The sequence below is a fragment of the Pezoporus wallicus genome, unplaced genomic scaffold (genome assembly GCF_028554395.1).
Source record: "Pezoporus wallicus isolate ANWC-B61680 ecotype Strahan unplaced genomic scaffold, APGP_CSIRO_Pwel_v1 contig_3568, whole genome shotgun sequence".
Classification (NCBI taxonomy): domain Eukaryota; kingdom Metazoa; phylum Chordata; class Aves; order Psittaciformes; family Psittacidae; genus Pezoporus; species Pezoporus wallicus.
In genome coordinates, this window is record NW_026637826.1 from 3,199,308 (window position 1) to 3,211,289 (window position 11,982).

The window sequence follows — 11,982 nt, forward strand, 5'->3', positions numbered from 1 at the left end:
CAGAAGCTCCAGCCCACTTTGTCCCTCACACCACTGGTATCAGAGCGGGAGCCTGCTTAGGAGCAGGTTGTGAAGTTGTCAGTCGTTCTCTGCTTTCCTGGCTTCAAGGGCTGGTGGCCTGGCTCCTTTTGGGTTCCTGTCATGTCTGTTGCCTCTGGGAGCCACTTGTGTTCTCATGGAACTGAGCTAAACACAGAGGGCCAGACCAGACATGAGAAATGGGAGTTCAGTGCTTCTGGAGAGTGACCCAGCCAGGCAAGGAGCTTTGAGAAGGGCAGGGGAAAAGCTGGGAGTCAAAAGGCAGTCCTTGGCTAGGGGAGGGTTTGGTGCCAGGGCTGGGGAGAAGATGCAAGAGGAGATCAGAAAGTGTGGTTTTGTGGCCTTAGCAATTACTGGTGTTGCTGTTAAACGGTGATCTTCTGACCTCCTAGATGCCATTTGTCACACATCTCAAAAGGGGTCCCTTGAGGCCACCTAGTCCCTCAGGAGCTCCTGGCTCTCTTGGATCCAAGTCCAGCAGGCTCAGCAGAGCCAGCAAGGAAGTTCAGCTCACTTGGTTTCCTTAGACCTGGCTCACAAAGGAAGGGAAAGCCCTAAGCTATGCCTGTCTGCAATAGGCAGGGCCACAGAAGTAAACTCCCTACTCCAGACGGAAGCCCCAGGCCCAGCCCAAAGACTGACAGTGCCAGTTTGTGCAAGTGCCAGAAGTGGCAGCAGGCTTGATGCCTCTGGGGCCCCCCAAAGAGAAATTCCTCTTCTTCAAGCCACTGTGGCTTGCTGTGCCCAGGGGCTGGGTGAGGAGGCTGGTTGAACTGTGACTGTCAGGCTACTGGGCAGCAAATGAGGGTCATGCACCTCTGCTCCTCCCAACAGCTATTTCCTAGCTGCTCCGATCTCTCAGGGCACTTGTCACGGTTCCTGCTATCGGCACTGCAACACACCACAGAAATTGTAGGTTCACAAGGGTGCAAAATAATGAGTTCCCAAAACTGGCTGCAGGCAGGAACTATTCAGTTGCAGGGGCAGGCGCTAAGAGTGGCCCAAAGCGAAACCCTCAGGATCCTGCAGTGTCCTGGGAACCCAGACCAGGGACACAGCATTATGTGATGGCCTGTTAGTGCCAGCTGGCAGTTTGCAATGAGTCCCTGCTACCAAGCGTGGCAGAGATCAGCCAGCAGCAGAGGGGCCCTGAGCACACCCCCTGGGGCCCAGGTGGCCTTGGCTGGAGGCCAGGGCTGTTAAGCACTTTCTGACCTTGGCACTGTTGTTGTGCATGGAGCTTACCTGGCACGAACACTGGCGGGACACTCCCTGTCCCTGTGGGAGCTGGGCTGAAGATGAGGGCCCTGGTCCCTGCTGCCACACAGACCCTGCTGGTGCCACCATGGATGTCACCCTGAGGCCTGCCTCTTCCCAGTGGGCTGTGGAGCAGGATTTTGTTTTGGCACACAGTCCCATGCAGGTACAGGGGGCTGTGTGTCCTGTGTGGGTACTCCGACACTCTGCACCATTCACCTGGGGCTGCTGGGAACCACCCGCCCGAGGAAAAGAGCAGTTGCTACTGTGGGATTTAAAATTCCCTAAAGTAGCCTAAATCTATTTCAGCCTAATAAATCTATTTCAGCAAGAAATAGAATAGCCAGGCATGGGGTAAAGCAGCCACTGCAGCAAAGGGAAGCTTCACCAGCCTCAGAGGGGTGAAGGAAAATTCGCGGAAGAGAATTCATGGCCTCTCTTTGTTCCCCCTCTTCCTCCTCCTCTTGGCGCATGGAGGGAGGCCCCTGGAGCTCCGCGGTGCCGCCTTCATGCCGGAGGTTTTGTCCCGCCAAGGGGGGAGCTCCCGGGAGCGATGTTTTGGGCTGATTTCCCACAGTTTCTGAAGAACTTTCCCACTTCCTTCTGTAGTGCCCGGGGATGTCGGAACCGCCGATTCGAGCTGCGACCCGACGAGCACAGCTCCCAGCCTGCCCGAGAAGGTGCGTTGAAGGCGGGCGGTCCCCTTGACTGAGCCGCCCGTACCCCCGCGCGGGGCGGTCCGGGGCGGAGCGGCCAGGAGCAGGAAGCGGGTGGAGGGCCCCCCCGCCTGCAGTGCTGGCCATGGCGGCGGCAGGAGCGGGAGAGCGTGCGGGCGCGGCGGGGCTCGGGGGCATGTCTGCGCGGCCGGCTCCCTGCAGGGAAAGGTGTTGCTGGTGGTCAACGTGGCGTCGCTTTGGGGCACCACCACCCACGACTTCCTTCAGCTCGGGGACCTGCAGCAGCGGTACGGGTCTCGCGGGCTGCAGGTCCTCACCTTCCCCTACAACCAGTTCGGGCGGCGGGGCTGGGGAGCGGGAGGAGCCGCCCGTCCGGCGGGGCTCTCACGGGCTTCGCTCGGGGCGCTTTTGCTTGTGTTTTCCCTAGGAAAATGCGACGAACGAGGAGATACTGTTGTCGCTAGAGCATGTCCGTCCTGGGAAGGGGTACAAGCCCAACTTCGTCACGTTCGAGGAGTGCGAGGTTAACGGGAAGGACGCGCACCCTCTCTTCACCTTCCTGAAAGAGGCGCTACCCTTCCCGCACGACGACCCCTTCTCACTGATGACCAACCCGCAGTACATCATCTGGTCCCGTGTGCCGCAACGACATCTCCTGGAACTTCGAGAAGTTCCTCATCGGCCCGGACGGCGTGCCCTTCAAACGCTACAGCCGGCACTTCGAAACCATCAAGATCCAGGATGATACTGAATTGCTTCTGGAGAGGGTTGCCAAGTAAAGCGGAGCACCGCAGCGCCCGCTGCTTAGCTTGTTGCACGCCTGCCTGTGCTTCTCACAGGGGGCTGCTGCTCTGGCAGAAATCTCAGTGTCTCGTGCAGATTTTGTGTTTGATGGTGCATCTTCCGAATTCTTGAAGTGTACCTGATGTTTTTAAAAGCTGCATGTGGATGTTTGGGAAACTATGCTGGGGAAAGTTACGTTACATAATGTAATGTAACGTTGTTGGTTTTTTTATTATTTTATTTTATAAATGTGGAAACCTGGTGGTTAGGAGACTTGTTTGCTAAATAGATAAGCTCAGGGACCGTCCCCTTCCTACAGCCCATACATTTGCTAACCTATTGGGTGTTTCATAGAGAGAGATGGGCACTTCTCTCTGCAGAGTCACTTCAGACCCATCAGTGGCAATATTATCCAGCGTTTAATATGCAAACATTTTTGTGCTCTTTTCCTCTTGCAATAATAAACACAAATAGTAACAATATTGTCTGTAACAGACAGTTTAATCACAGCAATGTGCTCAGGATCCAGGAAGAGAAGGTGTTAGGCACCAGAAGTCCTTGGGGACTTTTATTACTGGAAACCGGATCTTTGCCAAAATCTGCAAACTCTCTGTAGAGAAAAGACAAGATAAATTGACTCTTAGGATAGGATTGTGCCAGACTTTATAATTTTCAGGAATCTTTTTTTCTTTCAGCCTTACAAGAATTACTCTTACTTCTAACAAGAAGTTACTCTTACAAGAGACCCATGTATGTCGCCCCGTTTTAGTTCATTTTTCAGCTAAAGTCTATTGATCCTTATTGTCAATGCATACAAAAAGAATGTATCGTGTTCTACCTCATCGTGTGTTTCAGGTTGTTTGTATTACTAAAATAATACAGTTTATTTCTTTCATATTCCTTTGGAGCGCAGCGAGGAGGGTTCAGGCAGTAACAGCATATTATTAAGTGCATGGCTCTGCAAAACAGCCTAGACTCTGGTGACTGCCCTTCGTCTTCAAGTCAATGCATCATATAGACATGAAGGATGAAAGCAGGACTTACCCAGTGCCATAAAGGCACAAAGTCCAGGAGGTATCAAGGCTGAGCCCTGGCACAGACACCTCCCCCGCAGGCTACTGCTCACACCCCTGAGGAAGCCCTTTCAACTCTGTCTAGACCTTTGTCACCCATGCCTGTGATCTGCATCTGCCTTCAGGGAGCCCATGGCTGTTGCTCAATCTGCTATTGTCACCTATGGAACTGTGTGTTCAGAAGACACGAACTAATGGCACAAATGCTGAGGAAGCTAGAACCTGGCTGTCACAGATAGGCCTGCAACTGCTGCAGCCAACAGACAGCAAAACCAATCAAAATGACTGTAAAGTCCCACTGGGGCATGCTCTTAAACAAGTTTCTAAAGGTCCCAGTAGCGTGCTCACTGCCTCACCAGTATCTCTGACCAGCGACTGTCATTACCAGCCTGGGCTTTGCAGTGATGCTGATGGGCAGTGTTAGACACCTGACTGCTTCACAGAGCTTCACCCAGCCCATAACGACTGTCACCCTTCTTGTAAAGACACTGAATAGAAGCATGCTGGGACCTCTCACCCTGGGCTCACTATCACAGGGTGCACAAGCACCGACGTGTCCCCTCAGAAAGACTGTCAGTCCCCCACTGCAGACACTCTGCAACCACACCGGACGCTGCCCAGCCCTGCTGTGCCCCCTTTTGCTGCCAGAAGGGCAATTTACAACCATTATGTGTTTTAGTTCAGAAATTATTTGTTTTCCCACTACTGAAAACATTAAATTTTAATTGCTGGGGTTTGTGTGAGGCAAGTTGGAGAGCACAGGCTGGGTGGGTAAGGATGATGGTGAAGCATCCAGCTGATGCTAGCAGAACAACAGAGAGCACCAAAGACTCAACTGTCCCAGAAAGTAGGTGATAAATGAACTGCTTTTGGGGACCAAGAGCTCATTGCTGTGTTTCAGCTGCCAGCAGCAGGCTCTGAGGCAGTTGTGCCCTGCATGGAGTAGCATACCGCACTGGTACCCACGGCCCTGGCACATCCTCTCTCCTGCCACAATGCCTGTGTCCTCGCTGCAACCTTCCAGAGGATTAAACCACCCTGACCACCCCACAAGCAGGTAATGGCTTTTACTTCTTCCCACACCGGTGTGTGCTCTGCTCAATACATACTTGGGTGTGCTTTCTCACCTCATAGTAGAAGCGCTAGCCTGATTGTTAACATACATACAGGAGACCAAAGATTATTGTAACAAACCTCTTCTATGAAGACAGGCTGAGAGAATCAGCCTGGAGAAGAGAAGGCTTCAGGGAAACCTTAGAGCAGCTTTCTAGTACCTACAAAAAATCGGGAGAGGGGCTTTTGACAAGGGCCTGTAGTGACCGGACAAGCCGGGAATGGCTTTCACCTGACAGAGGAGAGATTTAGGTTAGACATTATGCAGAAGTTCTTCCCTGTGAAGGTGCTGAGGCCCTGGCACAGGGATGCCCAGAGAAGCTGTGGCTGCCCCATGCCTGGCAGTGTTTAAATCCAGGCTGGACGGGGCTTGGAGCAACCTGGTCTAGAGGAAGGTGTCCCTGTCCATGGCAGGGGGTTGGAGCTGAGTGAGATTTAATGTCCCCTCCAACCCAAACCATTCTAATTCAGTCCTCGCCTGCACACAGGTGCTTCGGTGTCCTCCCGCTTTGCAGACGCCTGTGTCATTCAGGGGGGTCTTCATCCCTAGCTTTGCTTTCACACCAGTTCCTGTCTGTGCACATGGAGATACCCAGCTCCAGGCACGCTGCAGCACAGAACATTGGGAATCACTGCTGGCTCTGTGCTTGCACAGGGGGTTTGATGGGGGCCACATAGGGCTCAGCTGCTCCTCAAACAGTGCTCTGCATGCAGAAAGTGGCTTTTTCACTGTGGGATACCCACAGTAGGCTGGCAGGGAATGGCTGCAAGGTAGGTGGTACCACAATGCAGCCAAGGACCTTGAGGCTGAAAGCCCCAAAGAGCCAGGACACCAGCTGTGTATTAGTTCCTCCATAAATTCCAACCTAAAAATTACTGTATCCCTGTGGTTCAGTAATGACACATCAGTTCTGGTGCTAGGGCAGGTGCTGTGCTTTCCTCTGTGGTTGTCAGATCCATTTCCCAGTCCCCGACACTAAACCCAGTTCACTTAGTTCATGCAATTGGGCATTTTCACTACAGTTTAGCTACTAAGTTGATATTTACAAGCTGCTGACTTATAAGGCAATGTATTTGTAAGAGATTGTAAGATTCTGGGTGTTTTCTCTACCTGCCTTGACGTAAACACTTCCTTTACAAACTGCAGACTAAATGTGATTCATCTTCCACAGCCTTCTTGATGGGAGCGAATGCCCTGAATATCTAAAGGAATGCCAGGAGATAGTCTAAATTATTGGATTTGTGTTTTCTGCTCCAGCAACATTTTGGTTTCCTGTCTTTGAAGGTTGAGATCAGACACGTGCTCACATTCCCTTCTCTCTTTGGAGATGTTATCTGCTGGGGCTGGTGGTACTTTTGTTGAGCAATTCCTCCCCAGTATCCTGCAGAGAGAGGAGTGGGTTCATGACAGCATGATATGAGCCAGCTTTTGCCCAGTCAGCCAAGAAGGGCAACAGCATCCTGGCCTGTATCAGCAATAGCGTGTCCAGCAGAGCCAGGGCAGTGATCAACCCCTTCACTGGTGAGGCTGCATCTCAAATCCTGAGTTCAGTTCTGGGCTCCTCACTGCAAGAGAGACATTGAGGTGCTGGAGCAGGGCCAGAGAAGGGCAACAGAGCTGGTGCAGGGCCTGGAGCCCAAGTGTGATGGAGAACGGCTGAGGGACCTAGGGGGTTCAGTCTGGAGAAGAGCAGGCTCAGGGGGGACCTGATCACTCCCTACAACTGCCTGACAGGAGGAAGGAGCCAGGAGGGGCTGGGTTCTGCTCCCAAGGAACAAGGGATCAGACAAGAGGAAACGGCCTCAAGCTGCACCAGGGCAGGTTTAGATGGAGCTGAGGAACAATTCCTTCCCCAGAGGGTGCTCAGGCATTGGAACAGGCTGCCCAGGGCAGGGCTGCAGTCACCGTCCCTGCAAGCGTTCACACACCGTGGAGATGAGGTCTTCAGTGCCATGGGTTAGTGGTGGCCTTGGCAGTGCTGGGGAGCTGTTGGACTGGATGAGCCTAAAGGTCTTTTCCAACCTGGCTGATTCTCTGCTTCCATGGTTGGACACAGCCTGCCCACAGCATTCACCTGTCTGCACCCAGCAGCCTGCAGCAGCATTCCCACCACCCCAGGAGTATATAAAGTCACCTGAGCTACCCTCACATCTGGAAGGACTCAAGTCTTCGGAGTTTCACAAGCCTGGCAACACCCAGAGCAAAGGGTGGCTTCAGCAACAAAGCAAGGGCCTTGGGGACAAAGGGGGAATGCTGCCCAGCTCTGCTTTGGGCTGCCTTAAAGCCAGTGGCTCTCAGATAAATACAGCAGCAGCAAAGATAAGGAACCACAGAAAAGATCATTCTGCTTTGCACACCCTTTGCTATTAGTCAAGCTGTCCAAACTAGGACTGGATGGAGGACAAGGCAGGGCTAACCCTGTAATAGCTGCGAGACAATTGCCTTTGTGGTTTTGTGTTAGCTGCTGCCGAGTTGCTTTGATAGGTGAGGGATAGATGGTGCTGATGAGCTACATCTGCAGCGCAGGGGCATGAGCAGCCACAGAGCCGTGAGAGGCGGGGCACTGCAGCAGAACCCAGCCCAGACAACCTGCCCCAAGGTCAGTCTCATGCCTGCCCCCTTTTCTTGCAGAGACAACCCAACATGGAGAACTGCACTGAAGACGACGACATGCGGAATAGCATTGCGCTGTTCCAACTTATAGTCTACATCCCAGTGCTCTCTTTGGGGATCCCACCAAACATGATTGCCTTCCGGCTCTTCTGCTGCAAACTCAAGAGATGGACTGAGACCAGGATGTACGTGATCAGCCTCATAGTCGCAGACAGTTGCATGCTCTTTGCCCTGCCTTTCTTGATGTATTTTCATGAATCATAGAATCATAGAATAGTTAGGGTTGGAAAGGACCTTAAGATCATTAAGTTCCAGCCCCCCTGCCACATACTAGTCACCTGTCACCTTCTAGTGTCTGCAGGTCACATACTGAAACCACTGTCCAGACACTGGCCAAAACCTGTATGAAATGACCATTCCCATCACAGAAAACACTTCTCATCCAAACATTAGATCTGACTGCTTTGTGTCAATACCTTGGCACAGGATCCAGCATAAAAATGGATGAAACCATTCAGGTCACTCGGTTGATCATTTCTGTCCCAGTTTTCTTCGACGGGTTATTTAACGCTCTGACATTAATGGTCTTTCACTGCAAGCAGAGCGCACATCACCAACTTAATCACAGCACACACTGCTTGGTCCTCATTCTGCCTTTTTAAAGAGAGCGAAAGAAACCAGACACAAATTGGGCTTGAACTTAAAAATCATCCATTGCTTAAGGCGGTGCGTGAGTGTTGTCACCCTCGTAGCTGTCGGCAAACACACGGCTATTAACCACCCTTGGAAAGCAAAAGGCTTAGGGTCCCTCTTAGCCCGTTCTCCTTTATGGTGTGCTGTCAGTGCTCACAACAGGCAACACTTACGTGTCCAGGCAAGAGGTGGTCAGCAAGGAAGGCATCTTCTGCTTTCACAAACAGCACAGAGGGCCTTCAAAAACGCTCCTTCCTGTAGGATCCCCTTCTGGGCTTCTGCATCTCATTGGTTACAATGAATGTCTGTCCCAAACAGATGACCAGGAAAATGTTCATTCCTCTGAAGAGAGATGAAGGTTGAGCCGTATCAACCTGGTCTCCTACTGTTAACCCAGAAAGCAAATGACTTACTTGTTCTGCAGCCCCTGCCATGTTCCTGGTTTCTGCCTGTTGATGTGGGGCACGTTGTCCAATTTCCAGTGAGCTCCAATGAAGCTGTCTGCTCTGAAATACAAAACAGTAACACTTTTGTGCCTATGGCCTCATGGAAAAGCCTCACAGGATAGCAAATAAAAACTGCTGTTGAGATACCATTTGCTACTGGCTTATAACCAAAGAACTTCAGCACAATTTCTTCTTCCCCAAGCGCAGAGTTTTCAAATCCAGGAAGGATCACAGACAAGGCACTCTATCAAATAAACTAAACAGCTTCCATGGTGTCAGCCCATCCAGCAGCTGAGCACTGCATAGCTTACTCCTTGTTGGTTTCCAAAACCAGTACGACAGCTGAGCTAAAGCATTTATAGTTGGCATTTCTACACATAGCCAAGCTTGCTGCATATAGAGCTGTATGAAGTGTTTTTCACTTGTAGGAAGCAAACTGAGGCCTCCGCTGTCCATGTTCTAAGTTAAAAAAATTGTTTCTTTTTCTTAAATACAACTTATTCTCTTGACAAATCTTCCCAAGCTGTTGTTTAATTAAGTGATTTATTTTTTCCACTTGCCCACTGGCCTGAGGCCTGTATGGAACATGTAATTGTCAATCTATTTCCAATTTCTTGCTGATTTCTTGTAATAAATTTGCACTGAAATGTGTACCGCGGTCAGAGGAGTTAGTTGCTGGTACCCCAAAACGAGGTATTATTTCACTTAATAGAACCTTAATCACTTGTTTTGCATTATTTGTCCTGCAAGGAAATGCTTCTGGCCACCCTGAAAAAGTATCTGTTGATACCAACAAATATCGATAACCTCCTTTTCTAGGTAATTCAGAAAAATCTATTTGCCACTGTGGTCCCAGATGATTCCCTTTTCCAATTGTCCCTACCTGATTCCTGTTTTCAGTCTTAGGGTTATTTTTCAGACATAGTTGACATTGTTTTGTCACTAATTGCACTATGGTGTATGAATTTCTTCCTATGATCTGTTTGTTTAAATGTTTATACGAGGCATTACTTCCCCATGTAGATTTAGATTAGACATAAGGAAGCTGATCTTCCCTGTGAGGGTGCTGAGGCGCTGGCACAGGGTGCCCAGAGAAGCTGTGGCTGCCCCATCCCTGGCAGTGTGCAAGGCCAGGTTGGACACAGGGGCTTGGAGCAAGCTGCTCTAGTGGAAGGTGTCCCTGCCTGTGGCAGGGCTTGGAGCTGGATGAGCTTTGAGGTTCCACCCAACCCAAACCATTCCGTGCTTCTGCGACGTCCTCAAGTCCCCAGCGCTGCCGGGTGGCAGCCCATGATGCTGGCATGCAGTGCCCTGGGCTCGCTGGCAGGTGAGTGCTAGGCATGGCTCTTGCCCTGGTATTTTGGCTACTGCAGTGGGTGCTGCATGCGAGGACGGATGTGGGAAGAGGCTCTGATCTGGCTGAGGTGACATGATCATGCTGGGACCTGGGCTTCCCATCCAGGAACCCTGTGGGCAGGGACTGTGGCTTTGTCACTGCTGTTATTGCAAAGCAGGGCATCCCCTATCCAAGGAGATTGTGTTGTTCTCTGCTCCCTTGCCACTTCTGCCTAGGACACCCCTTAGCTGCAGACCAGCAGCGCTGCTCTGCCTCCCTTTGGCTGCATGGACTCGGTCCAATGTTTCCTATATTCCAGACTGGGAAATACTCCATGTACTCGGGGAAAGCCTGAGAGTCCCCTTTCAATCCTCCCCTCCAGGGCATCCTCTCCTCAACATGCTATTGATTCCTGAATCCTGGAATCCCAGACTGGGTTGGGTTGGAAGGGACTTTAAAGCTCGTCCAGCTCCAAGCCCTGCCACGGGCAGGGACCCCTTCCACTAGAGCAGCTTTCTCCAAGCCCCTGTGTCCAACCTGGCCTTGAACACTGCCAGGGATGGGGCAGCCACAGCTTCTCTGGGCACCCTGTGCCAGCGCCTCAGCACCCTCACAGGGAAGAGCTTCTGCCTAAGAGCTCACCTTAGTCTCCCCCCTGTCAGGTTAAAGCCATTCCCCTTGCCCTGTCCCTACATCCCTTGTCCCAGGCCCCTCTCTAGATTTATTGTAGGCCCTGTTAGGTAACGGCCTAGTAAGGCCTCCCTGGAGCCTTCTCTTCTGCAGGCTGAGCATCCCCAGCTCTCTCAGCCTTTCTTCACCAGATATGCTCCAGGCCTTAGAGCATCTTTGTGACCCTTTGTAAGCCCATCATTGTAGGATCATAAGAGAATAGAGGCTGGAAGGGACTCCAGCAGGTCATCAGGAACAGGGTCAGAGCAAGTGGTTCAAGACTTGATTCAATCTGAGCTGGAAATCCCCAAGGCCAGAGACTGCACAGCCTCTCTGGGTGACCTGATGCAGCACTTGCCTGAGCCTATGGAAACAAGGTTTCCTTCTCTCCTGGCTGAACCTCTCCTCTGTCACTTTCCCCCATTGCCTTTTGTCCTCCCACCAGGCACCATGGTGAGGAGCCTGGCTCTGTATTCTCCGTGTCGTCCTTGCCGCTACAGGCAGCCAGTCCCTGACAGCCTTCTCCTCCCAAGATCTCAGGTCTCCATCAGCCTTCCCTTCTCTGGGCTGGACAAGCCCAGCTCCCGCAGCCTCTCCCCACAGGCACCGTGATCCAGTCCCTGCCTGTCTTGAGGGCCCATCGATAAACTCACTCTTGCTTGCCAATAGCGTTCCTGAATTGGAGATCTGAAACCTGGATGGAGCATTCCAGATCATCCCTTCCCTTGTTCTCCTGCCATGCTCCTGGTCATACAGCCCGCAATGCTGCTGTCCTCCCTTGCTGCCAAGGCACACGTTGCCTCCTGTCCAGCTCCTGCCCACCCAGACCTTTCCCATGGGCTGTTCTCAGCCAGGCAGCCCCAGCCTGTGCCATTGCAGGGGAGTTCCCTGCAGGGACCCCTGTGTCCCCTGCTCTCCTGCCCAGGACACCCTGAGAGCTCTGCAGCCCCCCCATGCCATCCCATCTCCCCACACCAGCACAACAGCCCCTGCCCTTGGGTTTCTCAAGAGCTCTTCCTGCTCCTGGCATGGAGCAGGCATCCCAGAGCTGGAGCAGCCAGAAAGCTGATTTCATTCCCCTTCATTCCTGCCATGTGAGGACACATCACAAGAGAAGAAGTTGCTGCAGGATGGTTTATTGTGCTTAAATGGAATGAAAGACCTCCATTGACACAAAGTCTATAGGTCAGACAAGGGGGGCAGATACTGAAGTAGCAGGGGATGAAAACTGATATGTCTTTGAAGACAACAACATCACAAGTGGAAAAAGAAAATCAACTGG

At 51.8% G+C, this 11,982-nt stretch overlaps 1 protein-coding gene across 1 annotated transcript; it reads left to right on the forward strand.

The window, feature by feature from the left end:
- The first annotated feature begins 2,097 nt into the window (after positions 1-2,097).
- On the forward strand, positions 2,098-2,942 carry LOC130598438 (glutathione peroxidase 1-like). The gene is given in 4 exon segments (XM_057407855.1): positions 2,098-2,161; positions 2,164-2,316; positions 2,399-2,603; positions 2,605-2,942. Coding segments are annotated over 4 exon segments (570 nt in total). The 3' UTR covers positions 2,753-2,942.
- Positions 2,943-11,982: the final 9,040 nt, after the last annotated feature.